General features: G+C 44.2%; 1 protein-coding gene across 1 annotated transcript; it reads left to right on the forward strand.

The window, feature by feature from the left end:
• Positions 1–5,824: 5,824 nt before the first annotated feature.
• Positions 5,825–12,656, forward strand: LOC103582871 (ubiquitin-associated and SH3 domain-containing protein A-like; the record flags this gene model as incomplete). Its single annotated transcript, XM_008564346.1, has 4 exons — positions 5,825–5,973; positions 7,856–7,909; positions 10,326–10,512; positions 12,458–12,656. Coding segments are annotated over exons 1-4 (553 nt in total), but the record flags the coding sequence as incomplete, so codon positions are not given.
• Between the last annotated feature and the right edge of the window lie 214 nt (positions 12,657–12,870).

A 12,870-nucleotide genomic window follows, 5' to 3' on the forward strand; every position in this document is an offset into this window, starting at 1 on the left:
GTGGAATAATATGGCAAAAAGAGGAAATAAAATTTATAAAGGTTAGAAAGGAAGAGAAAAACTGTCATTACCTGAAGATTACAAAATTGTGAATATAGAAAATCCAAAAGAATCTACAAAATTTTAGAATTAATAAGTAAACTTACCAAGATCATTAGATGTGAGGTCAATATATAAAAATCAGTTGTATTTCTATACACTGGCAAGAAACAATTGGAAATGGAAGCTTTTAAAAATAACATTGACAATAGCATCAAAAACATAGGTGNGTGGGGAGAGAGGAAATGGGGAGATGTAGATCGAAGGGTACAAATTTGCAGATATGCAGGATGAACAAGTCTAGAGATGTAAGGTGCAGCATGAGCTCTACAGTTATAATATTGTGTGGAATGCTGGAAATTTGCTGAGAGCAGATTTTAGATGTTGTTACCACACACTAAAAAGGTACCTATGTGAGTTGATGGATGTGTTAATTTGCTTGACTATAATAACTGTTTCACAATGTATAAGTCTATCAAAGCATCATATTGTACACCTTAAATGTATACAATATATACAATAAATAAATAAATATATACAATATATACAAGAAAGAAAAAAGGAAGAAAAGAAGGGAGGGAAGTTGAGGAGGGAGGAAGGAAGGAAAAAAAGAGAAAGAAATTTAAAAAGGAAAGTCATAAAGACTGGTGAGAAAGAAATAAAACTATCATTTTTCACAGACAAAATTATCTTTATACATAGAATATCTTTAAAATTTTAAAGATAAATTATTAGAATTAATAAGTAAGTCAACAAAGACTTTGGATATAAGGTCAATTAAAATAATATAAGATCGGTAATATCTTAATTTACCAGCAACAAAGAATATGAACACAAATATTTTAAAAGATCGTATAATTTATAGTGGCATCAAAAATTATCAAATACATAAGAATAGTATAATAAATACTGAAAGACCTCTACACAGAATGTTATATAACAAAATTGAAAGAAAATGAAGAAGAGTGGACAGGAAATTTGAAAACTTAGATAATATGGGCAAATTCTTTGAAAAAACAATTTAAAACAGAAACACAGAGAATACTCCTATATCTTTTAAATGAATTAAGTCATAATTTAAAACTTCCCAACAGAGAAAATTTTAGGCCCAGATGATTCACTGATGAATCTTTTTAAACATTTAAGAAGGAAGTTACACCACGTTTACAAAAACTCACAGAATAGGGAAAGAGGAAATACTTCCTACCTCATTTTTGAGGCAGAGTAACACTGATATTTAAGGTGACCAACAGTCCTGACTTGCCCAGGACTGAGGGGGTTCCTGGGATGGGAACCTTCAATGCTAAAACCCGCAAAGTTCCAAGAAAATCAGGATGAGTCAGTCACACCACTGACACCAAAACCTGATGAAGACATTATGAAAAAGGAAAACAACAGGCTGAGCTAATTCACGAACATTTATGTAAAAACTCTAAATAAAGTGTTAATAAATTGAGCCCAGTAATATATAAAAAGGATCACATATTATGACCTAGGGGGTTATCTCAGGAAAACAAAGTTGACTTACATCAAAAATCCATTAGTGTAATTTACATCCATCATTGCATAAAGAAGGAAAACAATACAACATCTCAGTAAATGCAGAAAAGGCATTCGATAAAATTCAGTATCCATTACTGGATATTTCAAAACACCTCAGCAAACCAGGAGTAAAAAAGGATGTCTCTAATCTGATAAAGGATAAACCAAGTGTATGCAAATATACACACAGACACACAGACACACACAAACACACACATGAAGGCACTTCAAAAATTTCACAGAAAGATTTGTATTATCTTTGAATTCTGTTTTTCCACAAACTTTTTGAAGTGCCCTCATACATACCCTATTGGTTCTGTTTCTCTAGAAAACTCTGACTATACAGATATCCACCAAAAATCCACTTTTGTCTTTGGTGGAATAATATGGCAAAAAGAGGAAATAAAATTTATAAAGGTTAGAAAGGAAGAGAAAAACTGTCATTACCTGAAGATTACAAAATTGTGAATATAGAAAATCCAAAAGAATCTACAAAATTTTAGAATTAATAAGTAAACTTACCAAGATCATTAGATGTGAGGTCAATATATAAAAATCAGTTGTATTTCTATACACTGGCAAGAAACAATTGGAAATGGAAGCTTTTAAAAATAACATTGACAATAGCATCAAAAACATAGGTGAATACTCTGAAAATAATGCAACGTTGCTAAGAGGAATTAAATTCTCCTCAAACTGATCTACAGATTCAACATCATTCCAAGCAAAATCCACACAGGCTTTTTTTTTTTTGGTAGAAATTAATATACTGTTTTTATTGTTCTTAACATGCCTTCCATTTCATTTTTTTTTTGAAATTAACATATTGAGGTTTAATTTACACACTATAAAATGCACCCATTCTAAGTATTCAGTTCAGTGGTCTATAGAGAAAAATATATAGAACAATGTAACCACCTCTAAATCATGATAAAGAACATGTCCATCACCCCCAAGAGTTACCTCACACCCTAGCCTTAGGCAGTCACCGATCTGCTTTCTGTTACTAAAGATTAGTTTTATCTTTTCTCGAATTTGATTTAAATAAAATTAGTATATATGATTTTGTGTCTGACTTCTTTCACTCAGCTTAATGTTCTTTATTATTCATCCATGTTGTGGCATGAATCAATGGTGATTTTTATTGATGAGTACTGTCCCATTGATTGAATATGCCCTAACTTGTGTATCCATCCGTGTCCACCACTTGATGGACATTTGGATTATTTCCAGTCTGGGGCTTTCATGAATAAAACCACCATGAACATTCATAAGCAAGTCTTTTGTGGACATACATTTTTATTTCTCCCTGGTAAGAAGCTAAATGTGGGATTGGTCATATAGGAAACATATGTTTACCTTTATAAGAAACTGTCAGTGTTTTGCCAAGTGGATTCCCACCAGCAATGCACGAGAGCTCCCATAACTCAACAGCCTCATCAAAACTCGGCACTGTTAGAGTTTTCAATTTTAGCTCTTGTGGTGGGTGAGTGGTGAAATCACACTGAGGTTGGAATCTACAGTTTCCTGATGACCGATGATGTTGACATATCCTCATGTGCCTTCTTTTGTCAAGTGTTCATTTAGATATTCTGCCCATTTAGATATTCTGTTCATTTAGATATTTTAAAGTAGATGTTTGTCTTCTTATAATTGATTATAAGAATATAAAATGGTCTGTGTATTCTAGATACAAGTTCTTTGTCAGGTATTGGACTTCTTTTTCTTTTCTTTTCTTTTCTTTCTTTTTTTTTTTTTTTGGTGGCTGGTTGGTATGGGGATCCGAACCCGTGACCTTGGGGTTATCAGCACCACGCTCTCCCAAGTGAGCTAACTGGCTAGCCCCTGTGTCAGGTATATATATGATGATATTTTTTCCCAGTCTGTGGCTTGTCTTTTGATTTTCTTTATGGTGTCTTTCAAAGAGCAGAAGTTTTGAATTTTGATGAATTTTAATTTATCAAATCTTTCTTATGGTTTGTGCATTTTGTGCCCTAGGAAAGCTTTGCAATATCCAACACAGCAAAGATTTTTCACCTAGGTTTTCTTTTTAAAGTTTTATAGTTTTAGCTTCTACATTTTGAGTTAATTTTTGTGAAGGATGTAAGGTAAGGGTCAGGGCTCATTGTTTTTTACCATACTGATATGCAGTTTTCCTGGCATCATTTACTGAAAGCATTATCCTCTCTTTTTCATTGAATTACGTACATTGGCATCTTTGTTGAAAATCAATTGACCATATATGTGGGTCTTTCTGCACTCTCCAATGGCACACTTTAGCAACCTGATTTTTAAATTTATGTGAAAAAGCAAAGGGCCTAGAAGAGCCAAGACAATCTTAAAGAAGATAAAATTAAAGTGCTTAATGCTATTAAGTAAGACAGTGTAGAATGGGCACAAAAATAGACAAAGGGAACAAGAGAACACAGAATAGAGTCAGAAACAGACTAACATATATGCAACCAACTGATTTATAGTAAATGTTCTACACCAATTCACTAGCCAAGGATGGCCCTTTCAATGGGAAAAATAATGAAACTTCACCCTTACCTCACACCATACACAAATGGATTCAAATGGATTGTAGAGCTAAATATGAATGGTAAAAGTATAAAACTTCTAGAACAAAACAATCTTCATCAATGTTGCATTAAGAATTTCTTAAACAGGGTGCAAAAAACTCTAACCAGAATTTGCACAAATTGATAAGAAAAAGCAAACAACTCAATGAAAAAAATGAGCAGAAACTATAAACGGGCACTTCTCCAAAGAGGATATTAAATGAACAGTACACCTGTGAAATGATGCTCAATATCACTATCCTTGAGAAATGCAGATTGGAACCACAGTGATACACCACCACACACTCACCAAAATAGCTAAAATTAAAGAGACTGCTAGCATCAAGTGTGGGCAAGAATCCAGTGTAGTCAGAACTCCCATCCACTGTTGTGAGAGGGCAGTTGGTACATCTGCTATGTGAAACTGCTTGGCAGTTTCTAACGAAGTATGCACAAGCCCGTGACCCAGCAATCCCACTCCTAGCAGAAATGCATACATAGGACACTAAAAGACACATGCGGAATGTCTTCAGCAGCATTATTCATAATAGCCAAACAAATGAAAACCACCCGAACGTACATCAACAGAGAAATGGAGAGATGAATCATGATACACTTATCAAACAGAACGCTACACAGCAATGACAGTGAACTAACTCGGACTACAAGCAATAACAAGGATAAATTTTACAAACATAATTTTGGGCAAAAGAAACCAGACTTGAAAGAATACGTGCTATACAGTTCTACTTACATGAGGCTCAAAACTAGGCACAGTGAACGTGCAAGTGAGCATAGCAGGTACTTTTGCAGGGGAGGGGAGACAACCAGGAGGAGGCTGAGTGGGGGCAGGAGTGCTTCTGAGGTCTGAGAATGTTCTAGAGCAGGCCTTCTGCACCTTGGCACTACCCACATTTGGGGCCAATGGTTTTTTGTTGCGGAGAAGTAAATCTTATCCCGTGAACCGCAGCATTCCTGGCCTCTACCCACGAGGTGCACAATACCTCCCCCGCCACCAGTCGTGACAACCAAAAATGTCTCCAGACATTGTCAGATGTCCCCTTGGGTGGCAGAGGTGCAAAATACCCCTGGCTGCAGATCAGTGTTTTATTGCTAGTCCTGGGAGTCGTAGGGGTGTGTGCTCACTTTACCAAAATTCCTTGTGCTGTACACGTGTGATTTGCCATCTTCTCTGTATGCACATTAAACTTTTTTAAAAATTTTAAATTAAAGAACAAGTCAATGAACAACTAAAAGAACCAAAGTTTTAGAGCAAGCAGGGACAATAGATCCAGTGTAGTTTAATGTCTCATTTGCAGACAAGGAGATGGAGATCCAGGGTCGCTCAGGGTGGGCGGCGGAGAACTCCCACCGCGGACTGCTGCTCCCGTTTCCTTCCTCCGTGCTGTCGTGTGTTCTTGCTCCCAGCTGCCACGCAAGTCGGTATAGACGCTGATCCCACACAGGGACTCAGTTGGACCTTCAGGTCCTGAGCCCTGTTGTGGAAACAGTAAGGGCTGGTGTGAGCTGCATCAGCTCCCTGCAAGGAGAATTCTGAAAACCTATGTCTCATGCAAACAGGATATTAGCTTTTGTCAGAAAGATCAAAAAGGGCTTGAGGTTTTTCTTCGGGGCCTCCGCCTCTCCCCCTTTCTCTTCTCACTTTATCTGCTCGGTTCAGCTTGCAGGCCAGCCTCTTGCACTGCGGGCAGGAAGAGATGGCAGCAGGGGAGACGCAGCTCTACGCCAAGGTCTCCAACAAGCTCAAGGGCCGCCGCCCGCCCTCAATCCTGGACCCCCTCCTGGCCATGGGCTTCCCGGCGCACACCGCGTGAGTACTGCCAGCGCCGCACCCGGGGGCATGTGCCCGGGTCCTGGAGGCTGGCTGGGGGGGCTGGAGACCCTCCTGCCGCCCCCTCAGCACCGCAGCGCCTGGGCGCTGGCTTCCTGTTGCAGCAGTGCACCTCGCAGGGGCAGAGATCGTCTCAAAAGAAGGCCTTTTCCTACTTTTTACAAAGGAGATGATCTTTACCTCTGAAAGACCAGCTCCACTGGCCGGCTGATGGGGGGACCCGGAAGTTGTGAAAATTAGAAATCAGGTGTTACTCGGGCCACCCCCTTCTTTGGGGTTTGGAGGAGTGTGGGGCCTGGTTGTAGCCTCTTTGTGTGCAGCTCAGTGACTCTGACTGTGACATTCAAGGTATTTCAGACTCTGATGTGAAGGGCCCCAAAGCCACTGAGTCTCCAGCGCTGTTGAGAGAGTAGTCAGCAAGATCATGTTTCTGAATAGTATAGGGAAAGCCCTTTATCCATAGGCACAGTCTCCTGAATGTCCAGTAACAAAGCAAAATGGTTGAGAAACTACAGAAAAGGTGTCAGCGCCTCCTACTTACGCAAGAAGGTCGGTATGTGGCAAATGTCAGCGTTAGATATTACCGCTCTCAGAGAGGGAACAAACCAATATGGACGTTGGGTTACAGCTGTCACAGCAAGGGGTTTCTTAGATCTGGTCCTCCACAGAGGCTTATTTACACGAAAAGTTTAAGTCACCTGGGGTCTGGGAGGGAGCCAAGCCTTCCTTCGACATTATAGCAAAACTGGATGAAGTAACTTTGGAGCTACACGCCTCTCTTCTCCCCAAATCAGGGCTTTGTCCTCACTGTTAGGCTCATGGTAAATCAGGGATCTGTCAAAAGGGAAAGGGTGGCTGCCGTGTGTGGGACATCTTCCCCACGCCACTCCCCCGCCTGGGTGGAGACGCAGGGCACCGAGGGCAGGGCGCCAGCCAGGCCTCCGCCACTGACCGAGCCACACCGTGTCTCACTACTAACATTGTGGCGCCTCACATGCAAAATCCTTCTAGTGTAAACCTTAGATTCGTGTTGCGGGAGAGAAATGTGTTCTAAACGTCTTGCTTAGGCTGGAGTACCTCAAAGTAAGGTTCCGGCCAAGGCCTCCCTGTGAAAGAAAGCCTCTCCAGGTAGCTGCATGCCCGTCGGATTCCCCAAAATACAGCGCTGGCCAGCACCGCGGTGGGTGCCTCGTGCTGTTTCTGGCCTGCATTCCTGAATAAATTACCTTAGCCATTCCACTCTGTTCAGTTTGGTCCAGTTCAGCTAAATTCAATGTACATACCTCCCAGGTGACAATGGTGGATGTCCAGGGCCCTTGCGGTGGCAGGGGAAACTCGTGGGCACAGTGCATCGTGAGGAGTCCCTGGGCAGTGGGAAGCCAGTGGAGGGCTGCAGGCAGCCTGTCTGTGCGGCCTGGGAAGGGAGGCTGCCTGGAGGAGGAGGCAGGCTTGAGCTGAGCCTCACAGGGTCGGTGGGATCTCACTGAGGGGTGCTGGGGAGGCTGCATTTGATGGGTGGGACGGTTTTGCTCTGGTACAGGATGTGGGGGAGGTGGGAGATGGACTGCAGGAGTGGACAGAGGCCGGTCTGGGGCACTCGGATGCCAGGCCAAGGACTGAAGTGGGAGCCTTGGGAGGAAGGTGAGTAGAGAGATTCAAGCAGGTCAGCATTGTCAAAAAGCACAGTGATGGTCATGTGGGGGACCGAGACCTGGGCACCAAGCTCCCAGCCGGGAAGCCTAGCAGGCGGGCCTCACCAGGAGGACGCCCTGAAGGCCTGCTGTATGGAGGCCACCCCCTGCTTCTCCCACCCATCCCAAAGAGTGGACAACTCTGAGTGTCCTGTGTTTATTTTCTGCAGGCTAAAAGCGCTGGCAGCCACTGGAAGAAAGACAGTGGAGGAGGCCTCTGACTGGTGAGTGGGGCTGTCAGCAGAGACGCAGGAACTCCCAGGGGGACCCCGGGAGGTGCCCAGCACCCTCTGGGCAGGAGGGACCACTATGCAAATGAAACATGGTCACCTGGAGCCTACCCGCCAGCACCAGGGGAGAAGCCAGAGCCCTCGTTTAAGATGGAAAGAGAAAGGAGAACTTTGAACAAAGCTTTTTTCACTGAAAAATCCAAATTCAACTCTTCAAAGAAGAGAAAAACTTATGTGATTTGTTGAATAAATAGGGAGGAGCCACTTTTGCTGATATAAAATCTCTATTTTTGCTAATATAAAGTCCCACGCTGTCAGGCTGCCTGGTGGGAAGGGAAGGCACTGGTGGCCCTGAATTCCCCCCCAAGGCATCAGTACCAGGTGGTGGGTTGGGGTGAGAGCTCTGGGTCGACGCAGCCAGCCCACACGCAAGCCATGAGACTCCACAGGCCGCCCACTGCCACGGGCCTCAGTTTGCAGAGAATCAAGAAGATTCTCTGAAACCTGTTCTCTAAAACCCTGTCCAGCCTGAATGTGCCACACTCCCGTTACTCTGCCCTGAGGCAGAAAGTCCCTCACGCTCTGATCTGAAAGCACACGACACAAGCCAGGTCCTACAGGGCCGGACTGTCGTCCCCAAGCAGGATGACAAGTAAAACTGAAATAGGTCTCGGAATGTCTGAATGTTCTCAATGGGAACCCCCTTCCTCCTCTGAAAACTCCAGGCCAAGGGCAAAATATGTAGCCCCTCCCTGGGACAAAGGGAAATGCCCAGAAGCCTCTGAGTTCGTCCAGCTCTAAAGTCAGCTGCCCAATTTGAACTCAAAACCAAGCCCCCTGCAGTGAGGTGCACGGCCAGTCCCTGCCGGTTATGACCCATCCAGTGAGACAAGGAGACCTGCCAGGGAATGATGGGGAGACAGTGGAGTACCCTAGACTCAGCCAAGAATGGGCCAACATCTCACTAGTAATCAGGGAAATGCAAATTAAGATACCATTAAAACAAAAAAGGAGCTTCAAGAGTAGTCGAGGCAAGGCAGGGGTGGCCTCACACTCTACCAGCTGCACTATGAAGGCAGCCTGGGTGTCCACCGACATCGAGAGTGTGTGTAGTGAACACCCAGCAGCTCCACGGCCAAGCACAGTCCCTGGAGAAACACAGGGCCGAGAAGACACGTACAGAGATCTTCATTACGTGTTATTTTTTTCAAAGGAAAACAATTTAAGTCTCCACATGAGAATGCACAAGTGCAATGTTACATGTGCGTATGATGGACTATTACACAGCCTTTAAAAGACTCACAGGAGCAACCTTAACTTGATGTGCATGTGCCAACGTGGATAAATTGCAAAAACGTATTGTGGAGTAAAAATGCAAGCTGCAGAATAATCTGAACAATAGTTTATTATTTATAGAAAACACACACGAGAGCTATCCTTAGATTTGTTACTTAGATTTCTGGGAAAAAACAAAGCAAATTTATAATTGGGGTTAACTCCAGAAAGGGGGAAGAAGGGAAACAGGATGTGAAGGGGTATATCTCCCTCTATATTTTCTATCAAAGAGAATGTGTTTGTGCGTAAGTAATGTTTTCCCAAGTGACTGGATGCTCCTTTCTAAACTCAATATTATATGACGAGCACTTCTTTGAGTCACTAGAAATTCTTCAAGCCATAGTTTCTAATGAATACATGATAAATAGATTTACTATCATTTGTCTAATTTTTCCTTCTTTCTCTATAATAAATATTTTATTTATAGTTTCGTCTATACGTTTTACTCTTTCCTGGGAACAAATTCCTGGAAGTAGAATTATTGGTTCAAAGGGTATAAGTATTTTAAGGCTCTTGATATAAAATCAAATTGTTTTACATAAAGGTTGTACAAATTCATCCTGAAGTCTCACTGCACCTTTGACACAACTGAGCATAACTTATATCCTTTAAAGCAAGTATGTTTTAATTTGACAGATGAGGAAAATGATGTCTCATGGTTTTAATTCTGTTTTTATTACTAATGAGAAAGAACCTGTATTTTGGGTTGTATATGATATTTCCTTGTTTTCAAAATAACTTCCTGAATCTACAGAAAATATAGTAGCCCCTTAAATTTTGTCTAGTTTTTTGTGGTTTTGATTTTTGTATTTAACTTGAAGTTTAAGATGAAATTTCAACTTCCTCTTATTTTCTCTGTCTTTGGCTTTGGACTCAGTGCAGCCTGGGTCTGAGTGCAGGGGCAGCTGGCCAGCCCCGCTGCCTGGCACCTCTCACCCATGGCACGGCTGGAGGGTGAATCTGGGTAATGTGCGTACACTGCGTGCTCAGCCTGCCCAGGATTTTGAGTTGCTGTCGTTGCTATCATTTGTCCTCATCATGACACGAGGTGAAGGTGGCCTCTTCTCTGTCACAGGCTGCGTTGTCACTGCAATGACCCTTCCCTGGATGACCCCATCCCGCAGGAGTATGCCCTTTTCCTCTGTCCCACGGGGCCCCTGCTGGAAAGACTTCAGGAGTTCTGGAGGGAGAGCAAGCGTCAGTGTGCGAAGAACAGAGCTCATGAGGTCTTCCCGCACGTGACCCTCTGTGACTTCTTCACGGTGAGTTGGCCCCGGCGTGCCTTGCATGCCAGTGCCACAGCAGCTCAAGTCATTTTTCTGTGATAACCAGGAATGATAGAACAAAACTGATCCACTTCAATGAAATGGTCCAGAACTGCAGTATTTGCTGGCCCCTTGTGTGGGCCATCCTCCGCTTTCCTCCTCGCCTTCATCTGGACAACTCCTATTCATCCTTCAGGACCCCACTTGTTTATCCCCACTGTTTTTCAAGTTTTCCCCAGCTCCGCAGGCAGAAGTTGTTCCCCTTTCTGTTCCTGCTGTCTTTTTGTTTATATCTCCAGTGGTGCTTTCGTGTTGTATGACATTGTGTCCAGGGCAGCTCTGCATCCGTCACCAGACTGAGTCCCTTAAGGGAAGGCATGTGCTCAGTCACCTTTGTACTCCCAGAGACGAGCATAGCATTTCAAATAGAGCAGGTGCTTCCTAAGTGTGTGATGAGTCAGCTGAAGAAGGGGTGACTGTAGGCTCTTCACAGATGAAGTTGTCTCAGAGCAGCCCTCTGATTTAGAAGATGGTTGAATAAGGAGGTACGGGGAGGTGAGCAGGACGTGGGGGCTGCTCAGAAGAGAAGGAGGTACAAGGACAAGGGAGGGAGGGATAGGCGTCTACTTCCTCCGAGGCTCCCATCAGAGGAACCTGGAGAGGGACACCCACTTCCACTGTTCCCGGGCCTGCCCCAGCGCTGCTGTCAGCTCCCCAGCCCACGGCCATCCCACCCCTAGGTGGTCAGCTGAGCGCCCCCTGCAGGCATCATCTGTTCTGGCCATTTTGAGGGATTCCCCTCCATTCCAACTCCAGGCTCCAGAGTGCTGGGGGAAGGGGAAAGCAAACCTCTGCAGGAGAAAGGTTTCTAGAAGACATCCCAGGAGAAGCAGCACCTTCCAAAGCCTCTTTTCATCACCCCAGTTTTCCTGAGACTTGGGGGACTCTCAGACACAGTACTAAACCCAGGAAAGTCACAGGCAAACTGGGTCAGTTGGTCACCCTACGTTGACATCGATGGCATTTGTGACAGTCAGACTCCTCTGGCTTGCCATCAGGAGCTCAACAGGGAAGGGAAAGGCAGCCAAAGCCTGTGGTGAAACGTAGTCTCAGAAATCAGATAGGCTCAGTGACAGTGGTGAGAGAGCAGAACTCAGCCCCCCAGCTGCTGCCCTTCCCCTAGAGATTCACACACACACACACACACACACACACACACACACACACACACATACACATGCATGTACATTGCATATACACACAGAGACACACACATGTACACTGCATATACACAAACATACACACACGTACACTGCATATACACACACACGTACAGTGCATATACACACACGTACATTGCACACACACAGAGAGACAACATGCACAGACACACATGCACACACAGAGACACACATGTACATACACACAGAGAAAGACACACAAACACACACAGAGAGACACACATGTACACACATGCATACACACAGGTGGAAGGCTCAGCGGCTGGAGGTGCCAGCTAACTGCTCCCTTCACCACTGGTTCTGAGCAGTGTACCCCTGCAGCCTCTGGGTCTCCTGGCAGCCGACCCACAATCCTGAGCAAAGCTATGGTCCTGGGAGTACAGAAAAGGGACTGGCCAGGAGGTGCTGTAGGGATGAAGCCAACATGACACAAAGGAGGGACGCAGTTAATCATGAGGGGATCTCCAAACTGGGTCCTTACAGGAGATTCCATTCCAAAGAGAATTCTCCTAAAATATCTAAAAAATGGAGGTCCAGGCATAGAACAGATCCATAACCCCACATACACAGGGACTATATAATTTGTTTTAACATTTTGAACAGAAAAGTCTCACTTTGCTGCATGGTTTTTATAAATTGAATTAATTGGTGGCTTTCCAACAGAAGGTGAGAAAACACATTCTCTGTCCCTTTTCCCTTAGTGTGAAGACCAGAAGGTGGACTGTCTGTATGAGGCTCTAAAGAGAGCTGGGGACCGGGTCCTGGGTTCCTTCCCCTCGGTTGTCCCTCTGGTTCTCCATTCTTCCGTCAGCTACCTTGGCTTCTTCCTGAACGGCACCCCCGCTGAAGTTATCCGTGAGTTTGCCATGATGTTCGCCACGGAAGCATCTGTCTTGGCAGGTAGGCAGCCCACTTGACTCCAAACACAGGGCCTGGCTAACAGCAAGTGATGGGCCGTGCCTGCCCACTTGGGCGTGTGGGTGGTTTCCAGGGGGCAGCGTCCAGCAGCCATGGTCAGACAGCGGGGGGGCTTTCTTCTAGGCTGCCCGTGCCCAGGCATTCTATCTTCCCCTTCTCCAACGTCAGCCAGTCATGATGACACAGATTTCACTTG

The sequence above is a fragment of the Galeopterus variegatus genome, unplaced genomic scaffold (genome assembly GCF_000696425.1).
Source record: "Galeopterus variegatus unplaced genomic scaffold, G_variegatus-3.0.2 Scaffold18276, whole genome shotgun sequence".
NCBI classification, from domain to species: Eukaryota; Metazoa; Chordata; class Mammalia; order Dermoptera; family Cynocephalidae; genus Galeopterus; species Galeopterus variegatus.